We start from the raw sequence: 13,145 nt of genomic DNA, 5'->3' as shown, positions 1-13,145 counted from the left end.
CAGTGCAACTTAGATTCTATCTGGTGGGGCTTATGTGTTAGTACAGGGGGGCCCCACCCGATGACTGGAAACTTTGGTCGGCAGATGGGCTGCGCTCCTGGTCCTGCTGCCAGTAGCTATGTTGTGTCACACAGAGTAGTAAGGGGCAAATATACCTGCATAAGCCCTATAAAGATAGCCCATGCAATCAGGGTGGTATGCTGCAGTCATAGACTGGTCCACGATAGGCAAATAGTCAGGCGCTAATGCCAGATCAGGGCACTAGAAGTCAACACATCACAACTTCACTCCAGGCCTTCGGCCACAGTCATTCCAGGGGGCCACGTGGGCAGAACAAGGGCCTCTCCTCACCTCAATCAGTACAGCGGTCGGGACAGCTGGGGAGCATACAGACCCCAACATGGAGCGGCCTGGCGACCGCATCAGACCTACTCGCGGCAGCAGAAAAGCTCAGTGGATGGTCCGCTCGTACACAGTCACGTCAGCTATGCGGCCCGAATGAAGGTTGATAAGAGCTGGAGACGCTTATTGCAGGGTGATGAGCTCTGGAGACTGCCTGGGTCACTCTTACACTGTAACCTCTGAGTTCACTCGGGTATCTGCTGCTGAAGCTGCTCCTCTCCACCCGCCATGTTGTCAGTGCGAGAGGTATTGGAGTTTTTAGTACTCCTGCCGTCCTTTAGCCACCAAACACCCGCTGGTAGTGATAGTGCACAATAAGGCACCGCTCCAGGGCTGAGTAGGAGCCCGATGCTGCACGAATGCATAGGATAAAAGTAGGATATTGGGGACTTGGTCTGGGATCACACAGATTATGCTTCCGCCATCTTGGGCTGTTGGCCATGCCCCATATGTTTTGCATATATCTTAAAAGGGACTTACAGCCCACCTTCACTTTTTATTTGTCCATATGCTTGCCAGTTTACTTTCCTTATGTTGTAGCCTGTTCTCCCTTTGGTATCTTTCTTATCAATGTCCTGTGGCCTAACTCCTCATTCCCATCCCTGTTGGTGGTTCAAACTATTTTTTCTCTTGCTTAACGCTCCATACTGTTTACTGTTTACATTTTGTTATCTTTCCTTCTAAATTCCTAATATTGCTATATTTTACTAATAAGCAGTCGCAAGTGCATCTACCCTGCAGTTAAAAATGTAAATTGATACTTGTGTAGTGCACTACTCACCCGCAAGGGTCTCAAGGCGCTTGTACGAATACCGCTGTGGAACTCATCCTGGCTTTCCCTGTGAGGCATCCACTCCTGGGCACCCCCAAGGTGGAGGCCAGGCATCCTTAGAGTTGTGGAGATTAAGCAAGCTATTGCCCAGAGTTGCAGAGTGGGACTCCATGATTGGAATAGGCACTGAGGCGAGAATTATCAGGTCTAGGCACCGAGGCGAGAATTATCAGGTCCGTGGAATTTTTTAGCCCAAGACCCGCCGAGGCGGGGAATTGAACCCTGGTCCCGGGCTAAACCTCTGCATCAGGGTCTGCCGCTCAAATCATTGAGCCACACTTCTCCACTAGTTAAGAAGGGCTAGATATAAATGGTGCAGCAGGTGCAGTCGCATCGGGGCCAAAAGCTCTAGGGACCCCACTAAACACAGAATCTTGAAAAATATAACTACTAAACAGACTGTCACAAGTGCAGTTATCTAGCAGGCGCTAGGGTCATGATTTCAAAGATGCAGTAGGTGTAGTTACACTGGGGCCCAAAGCTCTAGGAACCTCTCGAAACACCAAATATTGTTATATTTCACTATTAAATAGGCAGTACAAGTGTGGTTATCTTCCAGGTAATAGTGGCATGTTTTGAATGGTGCAGTAGGTGTAGTCGCACCAGAGCCAAAAGCTCTAGAGACCCCACTAAACACAGAATATTGCTAAATTTAACTACTAAACAGGCAGTCACAAATACAGTTATCTTTCAGGCACTAGGATCATAATTTCAATGGTGCAGCAGGTGCACTGACAACAGGGCCAAAAGCTCTAGGCAGACCACCAAACACCTAATATTGCTATATTTTACTATTAAAGAGTCAGTCAAAGTGCAGTTACCTTGCAGGCAATACAGTTATGACTGAAATGGTGCAGCAGGTGCAGTGGCACCACAGCAAAAAGCTGTCTTACCTCCTCTAAACACCAAATATTGCTATATTTAACTACTAAACAGGCAGTCACAAATACAGTTATCTTTCAGGGACTAGGATCATAATTTCAATGGTGCAGCAGGTGCAGTGGCACTGGGCCCAAAAGTTGTGGATCTTTTTTTCTAACATTAAGGCTGCACAGTGTTTACCGATACTTATCTTCCCCAGGCTGCATGCATTTAAAGCTTGCTTGTGTAACTTTGCTTTAGTGTGTGGAGCTTTTATCACATTTCACATTCCTTATGGTATTGTTCCGCTAATAAAAATATCATTTTATTCTGTGTCATGTGTTTGTTGCTAACAACATTGTTTTCTTCTCTGTGTCATGTGTTTGTTGCTAACAACATTGTTTTCTTCTCTGTGTCATGTGTTTGTTGTTGGCGCATTATGTAGTGTAAACTTGAACGAACTGATTGCAGTGCTTTACATGAGCATGCTCCCTGGTGCTCTGAAGGGATGTTTTAACCTCCTATATCCGTTTGGACAGTTTCTGAGTAACATTACAGCGCAGACAACTCTAGGATTGTATACATGGTCATGTGCCTGTTCTAAAAGTATTCATTGAGTCTTTTGATTGCACCCTATTCCTTTGACTTGCCAGGAAAGGAGTCTGTATAGTTTCAGTAGCAGTAAAATTAAAAATTCCAGCTGCTGGGCATTGCTGGTATCTTTTAAATACAAAAAACATATTATTTCCCCCTGGTGTAAGTTCTCTTTTTTACCACTAAGCATTTAAATTAGTAAGCAGGTAGGTGGTAAGACTTTCTTTTTTGGGACTGGCCTTTACTGTGCAGATTGTATTGTTCTAGCACAAAACATGCTATATTGTTTGCTGTATTTTCCTTGGCCCATGTGAATAAACAACGTGGTCATTGAGAGATACTCTAATAGTGAGAAGTTTGCAGTTAGTCTTTCCATGGATGTAAAATGCATTCATATTTAATTGCATACTTTTAAAGCGTGGTATTTTAGCTCAATAATTGCTAAAAATAGTTTGCTGAAGTCATTTAAACAGGCTCTTGTATTTTCATAGTTATATACTCTAAAGAACACCAACTGCACATTCTTAAAACAGGCAAAGTGCATTATCTAGTTATCATGATTTTAATGGTTTAGCAAGTACAGTGCCACCGGGACGTCTTTCTTTCAGTGTGTTTCTTTCACTTATATTGCACAAATGGTCAAATGCTCATTTGAAAAATGTAAAGTTAATTTTCATTTGTTTATGTTACTAATGGGCAATAACCAAACAACACCTTTTAATCGAGTTTTCATAATCTTGTTTTCTGGTTTTGCAAAAACCGTGCTTACGATTTACTTGTATGTTTTTTCATCCCACCCTTTACGTATTCTCCACATAGCTGCAACATTTTCAAGTCTACTTGTCAGGTGCATTTTTTTTATGTTTGTCCATTTACCTAATCTCCTTTATAATACCAGTAGTAAAAGCACAATATATTTCCTTTTTGAACATAAACAAGTCATAACACTTTAACAGACTTTCTGTAACTTATATTGTGCAACGGCTCATCAAACTAAAACTTAGAAGAAAAAAAGTGTATTATTAATCACATAGGCAAAACCTAATGCATTCACTAATGCTTGTTTAAAGCTGTTCTGGAAAGTCATGATGTCACACTGCCCTCTCTGGCGAACATTCTAAAAGGTTCCTCATGATTCCATGGTCTACCAGGCTTGCGTGCTTTTTTCTCAGTACTAGAATGACATTGGGTCGCTCCTGCACTTACCTTGGATCCAGCTGGAGCCGTGATGTAGAAGCCGCAGTCCATGTTGGAATCGTAATTGTTGGGGAAGTTAGGGGATGAGATGGTGCCGTCAGAGCTGGTGAAAGTGCCGCCACATTTTACTGTCAACCAGAAGAAAGAATCATCTTAGTACTCTGTGCATAGAGTACCGGTGATGAGTGTACAAAGTCCACATGCACAAAACACATCTCAGCCCTTCCACAATTGTGTGCCACACCAGAACCAGGAGTAGGGTCCTGCCTGATGCCCCCAGCACGCTGTTTGTGCCTCAGCTCACACTTTCGAGCAGCTGTGCGCTGTATAAATTAAATATAACATAACATAACATAACATGTCCCCAAAAATAGTGGTACATGGCAAGAAACTGGGGACATGACATGAGGTTCCAGTCAGAAAGTACACATTTACTGTCAGGATGGTAAATAATAGAGCCCATGTCCCTGCCAATAGAGGACCCCCACTTTCAGAGATTCTTGTCAGTACTCTCCCTTGTCACTAATCATATGTGTTCCCATATATTTTGTGCACACTGTGATCTTTGACAACCCTCGATCATCGGTGGCCAAGACAGAAACAAAACACTGCTAATCTATGTACCATCTCCTGCTCCTTTCCCCAGACTCAAGGTATTTTGTCAGTGTACTGGGCTCACAACATCTTGTAGTTCATGGTGAGACCTCTATTGACTCTGAGAAACAAGCACTTCCTGCAGTGAGCCTCACGCAAACACACCCAGATATCCTGGGAGCACAGCTCACTGGGTCCCAACAAGAGGTCTTGGCGAGCTGTAGAAGGCCTTTGCTTCCTTCCTCCCCTGTCTGTCAGTGGGCTGGCACCAAGGGCTACAGCATTACTGTAGAAGGCCCTTGCTTCCTCCCTCCCTCCCCTGTCTGAGAGTGGCCTGACACCAAGGACCGTACCACTGCTGTAGGAGGCCTTGAAGCCACTGGCGGTGATGGAACCATCTGTCACAAACTCCAGCAGCATCTTATTTCCAGAAGACATGAATGGCTGGAGCAGCCCGGTCCCACACGCTTTGCTGAGTAAGACTGGGGCTGCCTTACTGTTGCCATCGTAAATTGTGAGGTAGTCGGAGTCGCAGTTTGAGGAGGATTGGAGATCGAAGGCATCAAACTGCAGAAGAATCTGAGAAGAAAGAGCAGTAAATTAGACATACGACCTCCAGGGTGTCTAGAACTTTCTATTCACCATTTGTTTAAAAAGGACAGATTTTCAGTTTTTGAAAGTTATCCGCAGACTAGACTCAGTCAGTGATTTTGCATTGACTTGTACTGTTTCCAGCCTCCTTCGCCACCATCCCTAAACTTCATATGTGTTCAAAGAGACATGAAACCCTTATGCTGTCCCTGCAGCTCCTGTCTTCTCTCATGGTGCCTCCACTTGGAAGCAACCCTGTTCTGAAGCTTTGGTACCTCTTGTGAAGAAGTTACACACTGGGGTCTTGATTGCCTGTGCTAAGCTGGGATTTTCAGTCAAGTTAAAGGAGTAACCGAGAGAGCTAAGCTGGGGTAAGCTTCAAGGCACATGGTACAGTTGACTCCTCATTGGGCTGATAAGGATGGCCCTCCACCTCTCTGGGCACTGCCTCTGGGTTACCAATAACCTGTGTCCTACCTTTGAGTGTGAGTGATGCCCACCAGCAGACCATATATGCTCAAGATAAATGTGATATTAAGTAGCGGAAGTCTATACGTACCTATGCATATTGACCTAAACCATACTTTGTTAACTGATATTCTGGCTAATATATTTTTGTAGCCCTGTATTCAAAACTCAATATTCTTGTACCATACCCTCGGGGTAACACCTATCGCTGTGCACCCCGGTATTCTGTCCTGCTACACTGTCCATTAATAGGTTAATCCTTGTCTGCCCATATCCATTGGGGTACTCCACTGGCATTCCCTCTCACCGTTGCTTATTGCCCCCATGGGGCATTTCTGTGAAGTCCAATTTGAAGATGGTTAAAGTTTGACTTATTTGCCCCTTGTAGACCCACTCTTTAAGCTTTATTCCATCTAGTCTTTGGTGTCAGCCCTACTGTAGATTTCAATAATATCTTCTGATTGGTTCTCCGAAGCTCTGCAGCTATGGTGCTGACGTCATTGGAGAGAACATTCCAAGGACAGATCCTTCTCCTCCTCTCTGATGGACCACTCTAACCAGAGTGACCTATCTCAGCAGCTACCTCGGCCGCCAATCAGGCAGCTCCTAACCCAGCACGCTACTCTAAGTCCCACCCCTAGGCGGCTCAGGACTCTGGCAGGAGGAAAGCGCGACTAGCCCCATCAGCTTGTCTGTGAAGGACGTACCTTATTGGAAGGCACTCGGATCAGGTAGACACAGTTGACGTTGTTCGGGTACGAGGAAGGGTTATTGGAAGATGCCAGGGTGCCGGTCGGGTTAGATAAAAGGGTGCTGCAAACACCTGAAACCAAATATGAAAAGGAACATTCTTTGAATATTAATGTCTTGAAACTGCACAATATCCCTAACAGGTTGAGTTTCCACCCTCCAACGGCTCCTACTGAGAATGTCTCAGTTAGATTCACTAGTATTTAAGCTGGTATCTTTATATCTCCTCCAGGAGGACGCCCCATGACCTAAACAATGATCTGTGTGGCTGGTGCTGGTCTTAGCAATGATATGGAAGCACAGACAAGAATATAAGTAGGTACCAAGAACTGCACTGGGCACACTGACCTCAACACAAATTGCCCTGGTTCAGATTAAATGGCAATAAAGGAGGGATGGATTTTTAGGGAGACAGATAAAAATGAAACTCTGCAAAAGCAAATTATTTTGGACCACGAACAGAATCTTTGTCACTCCTCTTTCTCTTTACTAGTCTAAAGTGACTTCAGAGTTCAGGTCAAAGAAACATACATGGTGTCTAGCTAGCTATAAGGCTACATAACTCCTAATGCAAAGAAGACATGGATCCCAATGGCAGGGACATTTTCAAAGCTGGGAACCCAAAGGTCAAGCTCCATAAAGGTAACAAACAGGGTCTTAGCAGAACTCTAACATTCAACCCATCTGAAACTCCAATATAAGAGGAATATGTTTCCATAAAGTAGTAGATTGTGCTTGGAACTCATCAGGTGATGAACACTGGGATCCAGTCAGAGGATGAACTATGGAGTTCTCCCAAGAATGGGATCCCACCAGCGGATAAATGCAAGGATCCCATTGGTGAATGGATACTGGGGAGGCAAATTTACAATGAAATTTCGGAGAGCGGAACTGCGCCATCTTCGGCATCGCCGTGCTCCGACATTTTCAAAATGCAGGAATACGCTGTATTTACACCAATACAAAGCTCCCCTGTGTTTCCCCCTGTGCTGGCGCTAAAATGAGCTGCCTAGCGCCAACACAAGCACATTTGCACCATAGTACAAAGGGGCCTGTGTTGCAGGGAATGATTGTTTATGTGCAGGAAGGTGTCCCTTCCTGCACATAAACAATCCATTATGGTGATGTGTTACTTCTATGCGTGCTGCTGAATTCAGCATACATAGAAGTAGCAAATCGTCATTATTCAATGATTTTTTATGTCCCGGAAGGTGTCTCTTCCTACACATAAATATTAATTAATGGCATTTTGCTCTTTCTATGTGTGCTGCAGAATGCAAAAACATGGAGAAAGAAAAGCATTTCTCCTGGTTTCTCCATTGTAGCGCCTGCTGTTGCATGGCGTTAGTTTTGGCGCTGCCTCATATTAACACCTCCTTGTGAATCTGGGCAGCATCAAAAAGCAGTGGGAGTTTTGGTGGAACGCTGACAGCAACACCCACAGCACGCTCCTTTCACACTACATGATGCGTGTGAGGGTGGGTTTTTTACAAGGCGGGGTTAAGACACAAAAAGGGGCTTACGACACTTTGAAAATATGGAGAAGGGCATATCGCCACCAGAACGCCGCTAAGAGTAATCAGGTGATGTTATCCCCATGTAAATATGCCCCTGGGATCGCTACATGATACGAATCATGGAAGGAAGAATGTTGATATTCCAACAAGGGGGTGAATGCAAGGAATCAATCAGTAGATGGATGCTCGGGTCCTATCAAAGGCCAGTGATGGTGTCTCATCGGTGGATGTAGCCGGGATGCGATGAGTACATGAAAGCTGGGATTCTATTTTGTGTCAGTCAAACTAAGGCATACAGAATGGGATCCTATTAGGAAATATGTCCTGCTATCTTATCAAAAGATCAGAAAGGATCCGTCAGTAGAACCAAAGCAGACATTGTATCCAGAAATATATAGTGGGATCCTATTTACATATGAAGGCTGGGATCCAATTAGTAGCAAATTCCAGGATCCACTGGATTTATGCCCACAGATGAATGTTGGGATCTCATAAGGGAACACATGTTGGGATGCCATCATGAACTTAATACTGACAGCGCACTAGGATAAATGCTGGGATCCAGTCAGGGGATAAATGCTGGGATCCAATAGGAGGATAACTCCTGGGATCCAATCAGGGGATACATGCTGGAATCCAATCAGGTTATAAATGATGGAATCCAGTCAGGATAAATGCAGGCCTCCACTTAGGTGATACATGCTGGGATCCAGTCAGGGGACACATGCTGGGATCAAGTCAGGGGATAAATACTGGAATCCAATTAGGGTATAAATGCTGGAATGCAATCAGGGGATAAATGCTGAAATTCAGTCAGGATAAATGCTAGAATACAGTTTTAGGATGAATGTTGGGATCTAATCAGGGGATACATTCTGGTATCGAATGAGGGGATAAATGCTGGAATATAAGACAGGTTTAAATGTTGGATTCCAATCAGCGGATAAATGCTGGAATCCAGTTATGGGATAAATGTAGGAATCTAATCAGTGGATGAATTTTGGAATCCAGTTATGGGATAAATGTTGGAATTTAATCAGGGGATACATTCTGGTATCGAATGAGGGGATAAAGCCTGGAACATAAGACGGGGATAAATACTGGAATCAAATCAAGGGATACATATTGGAACCCAATCAACGGCTGAATGCTGGAATCCAATAAGGGGATAAATGTCTAGAATCCAGTAATGGGATAAATGCTGGGATCTAATCAGGTGTTACATTCTGGTATCGAATGAGGGGATAAATGCTGGAATATAAGACTGAGATAAATATCCTGGCTGAAGACAGCTGATAGCCACAAACCGGTCCTAGGGTGCCTGATTCCGGTCCACGGAAGACATGGCTTGGCAGTTCGTGCTGGACTGTTCCCATGAGGCACAGGGTCAAGACTGATTTGCATATGGCCATGTCTGAACTTGGGTGGCTTGGTGAGCAAAATAACGATGGATTAAACCCAGATCTGTGACTGGGGGTGAATGTTTTGCCACTGTGCAACATTCCGTCCATCATCTTGTGTGTTTTGATAAATGTTGGAATCCAATCAGCGGATAAATGCTGGAATCTAGTTATGGGATAAATGTTTGCATCTAATCAGGGGATAAATTCTGGTATCGAATGAGGGGATAAATGCTGGAATCCATTCAGGGGATACATGCAAGAACTCACTGAGGCAATGCAATTCGGGATTCCAGAGGCCAATAATTGCCAGCCCAATAAGTTATAAATGCTGGGAACCTATTAGGGGACAAACACTGGGATCCCATCATGAGATAAATGCTGGCATCATGTCATATGATGAATGCTGAGAACCACTCTGGGAAAAGATGCTGGGGTCCTTCTGGGGACAAGTGCTGAGATCCTATCAGAGGATAAATGCTGAAATCGCAACAGGATGAGACAAAAGCTGGAATTCTGCCAGGGGATAAATACTGCGATCTCATCAGGAGAAAAATGCTGAGATTTCATCCTAACAGCAGGAAGATCAAAGAGGGACTCTCTGTAGCAGGCTCTAGTTCTCAGCAGGGCAATAGGACAGTTTTAGATGCTTTCCGTAGCTGATGATGGTGAAACATTTTTATCTTGGCTGATATTGTTAGATCTATTTGCATGGCTAGTGGGGAATAGTGGCTATTGGGTTGGATCCAGCTCTGAAATGGTTCCGATAATTTTCTAAGAGGACAGACACAAAATGTCAGACTAGAGTTCTTCAAGTCATCAGAGGGGAAGGTTGAATGTGGAGTACCCCAGGGTTCACCCTTCTCCCTCTCTCTTGTTTTTCAAGCTTCTATTTTCTACTATTAGCTCCAGATACCTCAAATAATGCTTATTTGCTGATGACATACAGATCTACGTGCACGTGTTGGTCCCATAGGGCATGGGGATGAATAAAAGTGGGCTCGAGTTAAACAGAGCAAATCTGAGATGCTCAAGACACAGACTTCTGAATAACCTCGCTTAGCCCCCAGAGTTAATTGAGACCCCATCCACCTGGACTAAGAAACTAGAAAGCTGAGGGTCATCTGGGATACCAAATTGAACTTTGAGGCTCACATCAGCTCTGTAGAGCGTTCAAGTTTATTCAGCATAAGACAACTGAAACAGACATTGTCCTACTACCAAAACAAATATCACAAAATCCTATCTGGTTCACTGACTGATTCAAACCCAGATTATGCCAATTCCTTTCTGAATTGGCTTCCAAAAATAAAACTGCTGAGATGCAACATGTACAAGACATGGCGGCACAGCGTGTTTTAAAACTATGGATTTATCATCGTATATCAGCAGACTAGATTTCAGTGGTACCCATCCAAGAGCCCTATCAAAACGTCATTATCATATCAACAGGCTAGACGTCAGTGGTACCCATCCAAAAGCCCTATCAAAATGTCATTATCATATCAACAGGCTAGACGTCAGTGGTACCCATCCAAAAGCCCTATCAAAATGTCATTATCATATCAACAGGCTAGACGTCAGTGGTACCCATTCAAGGCCCCTATCCAAAGGTCATTATCATATCAGCAGGCTAGACTTCAGTGGTACCCATCCAAAAGCCCTATCCTAAGGTCATTATCTTCAACCACACATTTGTTGTCTCAAGTGCATCAAGGGAACAGCATCAGCCTGTTTGTGGGGGAACATTATTAGACATGTTCCCTCGTGTAACCCAGGGTCCTGTGGCTTATCTCTTCTCAATGCTGGAAGTACTAACATTCAGGGAAAGGGAAACTGCAGATTCCCCACTATTTGGGCCAAAGATTTTGAATGTACTGCCTGCACCTGGATATTAAGAATAGAAATACTCCGCTTACCTTTAGGAAAGCCTTACAACATTCCACTTGTGTTCTCTTTTTGCAGCACTTACATGTATGGTATTTTATATTCGTTAGTTAGGGACACTGGTGCCGAAAAACAATAATTAAGTTCAGAGGGGGCGCTCTACAAATAAACTAGAAAAATACAATTGTCCCATGATGGAGAAATTGGTGGAAGTTGAGCTGGAATCATTACAAAAGATAATATTACTGCCTACGAGGAAAAGATGCTGTGACTGATATGACATTTCAGTATCTATCTGCAGGCATGCCCTCCTTACCACACTGGTACAGGGCGTTGATTTTGGAAACATCCAGGTTGCTAAGCCCATATCTCTGTCCGATGACTGTGTTAGGATTTGGCTTGGGGACGATGGTCGGCTGTCCAGCTCTGGTAGTGAAAGCATACCTGGGGAAAGGAAGACCTCACAGGTAAATCCCACCGTTTATGCACCAATATAACACATTATTAACCCATAGAACTCTACAGCGAGTCCAGGTGAGTCTACAGCGGGAACAGGTGAGGTTCAAATATTCGGTGTTTGCTTAATTCGATTCATATCTAAACTCAATCTCAATGTTGTTCTACAACTATCCCCCTGCAGATCCTGCCCAGCTCAGTCGGGAACTTCTCAGTTCTCCTTTTCATGAGCCTCAAATCCATGTAGGCAACACACGCTCTATGGGAACAAGTTCAGTAACACAGCCATGACTCAACTTCACTTTCTTACCTTCATCATCTATGGCAGTTCCACACTGTGGTGCCCATATACACCAACCCAGCCATCATTCCGTACCCGCTTCACATACAAAGCATCAATCCTAACCAATCATGTTCACCGACACAGCCATCATTCCGTACCCGCTTCACATACAGAGCATTGATCCTAACCAATCATGTTCACCGACACAGCCATCATTCCGTACCCGCTTTACATGCAGAGCATCGATCCTAACCAATCATGTTCACCGACACATCCATCATTCCGTACCCGCTTTACATACAGAGCATCGATCCTAACCAATGATGTACACCAACCGAGCCATCTTTCTGTTACTTCTCTTCCCTCTAACAGTCACAGTCACCCCTCTAGTGCCCTTCCTCGGATATATAGGTTCCAATAGGCACCATGCTCTGCGCTCTGTCCTCCCGACCCCCAATCAAATGTGAAATAAACACCACCCTCTACTTCCCATTTCCAACAATCTCAGATCTAATTAAAAAGATCACATCAGAATGTGATCAGAATCACTGGGTGTGATTTAGGGTTTGATGGAAGGAGGATTATGGGGGGTGGCAGAGGACATTATCAATCTCATCCCGGCGGTACACCATGGCCAAATTTAGACATGACCTCAGCCCAGCAGTCATCGCTCCATAATTAAAGGAACTATCATTACTGCTGTTCCTTTCAGTTACTAAAGGTTTTCACCCAGGTTGTGAAAGTTATTATTTTCATCCTGTCGATCAATATTGGTTTTTTACTGATGGTGATGGACAGGAAAAAAAAGTATTACACCATCCACCCTAAATAAGGCAGGCATTGTAATGTCATTCCTCAGATGGCTGCTACTCCATTGGGCTGCCAGAGGAAGTATTTCATCAACAGAGAAAATAGGAGGTCTTTTGACAGAATACCCATCTTTAAATGAAGCGGGTGGTCCTAGGGTTTGGCGGAGAGGGTAATCCATCATGTTTGTAAAGGAGTACCCTGTCTGCCAAAATCTAAATCAGTCACTGTCTAGATATAAACGCCTTTCATCAGAGTTGTAAATTGAAAATCTCTTCTTAGCTGCGCATCGGAGACTTACATCCCATAGTGCATCACGGAGGCGTAGTCGTACTCCAGGCCAAGGTTGTTGGTGTTCTCTCTGTTAAAGTTGCCGATGCTGTCTGTTGAGATGAGCAGACGGTACAGATGAGTTAGTGAGGACTGAGCCTGAAATGGCACATTCCAATAAAGAGAAGGTCCCAGCTCACCAGGGGCAGTGCCCCCATGTGTCATTGCAGGGGTTA

At 44.2% G+C, this 13,145-nt stretch overlaps 1 protein-coding gene across 1 annotated transcript in view; it reads right to left on the bottom strand.

Moving 5' to 3' along the window:
- LOC147725056 (embryonic protein UVS.2-like) overlaps nt 1-13,145 on the bottom strand; it is an 80,925-nt gene that overhangs the window by 30,830 nt on the left and 36,950 nt on the right. Inside the window, exons 7-11 of the mRNA XM_086918153.1 lie at nt 12,941-13,022; nt 11,410-11,537; nt 6,247-6,362; nt 4,834-5,059; nt 3,896-4,014 (exon numbers count right to left, since the gene is read on the bottom strand). Coding sequence (XP_086774279.1) covers nt 3,896-4,014; nt 4,834-5,059; nt 6,247-6,362; nt 11,410-11,537; nt 12,941-13,022 — 671 coding nt within the window. The remainder of the gene's footprint in view (nt 1-3,895; nt 4,015-4,833; nt 5,060-6,246; nt 6,363-11,409; nt 11,538-12,940; nt 13,023-13,145) is intronic.

Source organism: Lissotriton vulgaris, chromosome 4_1 (genome assembly GCF_964263255.1).
Source record: "Lissotriton vulgaris chromosome 4_1, aLisVul1.2, whole genome shotgun sequence".
Taxonomy (NCBI): Eukaryota; Metazoa; Chordata; class Amphibia; order Caudata; family Salamandridae; genus Lissotriton; species Lissotriton vulgaris.
Note: the sequence above shows the minus strand (reverse complement) of the source record. Positions and strands in the feature narration are given on the sequence as shown.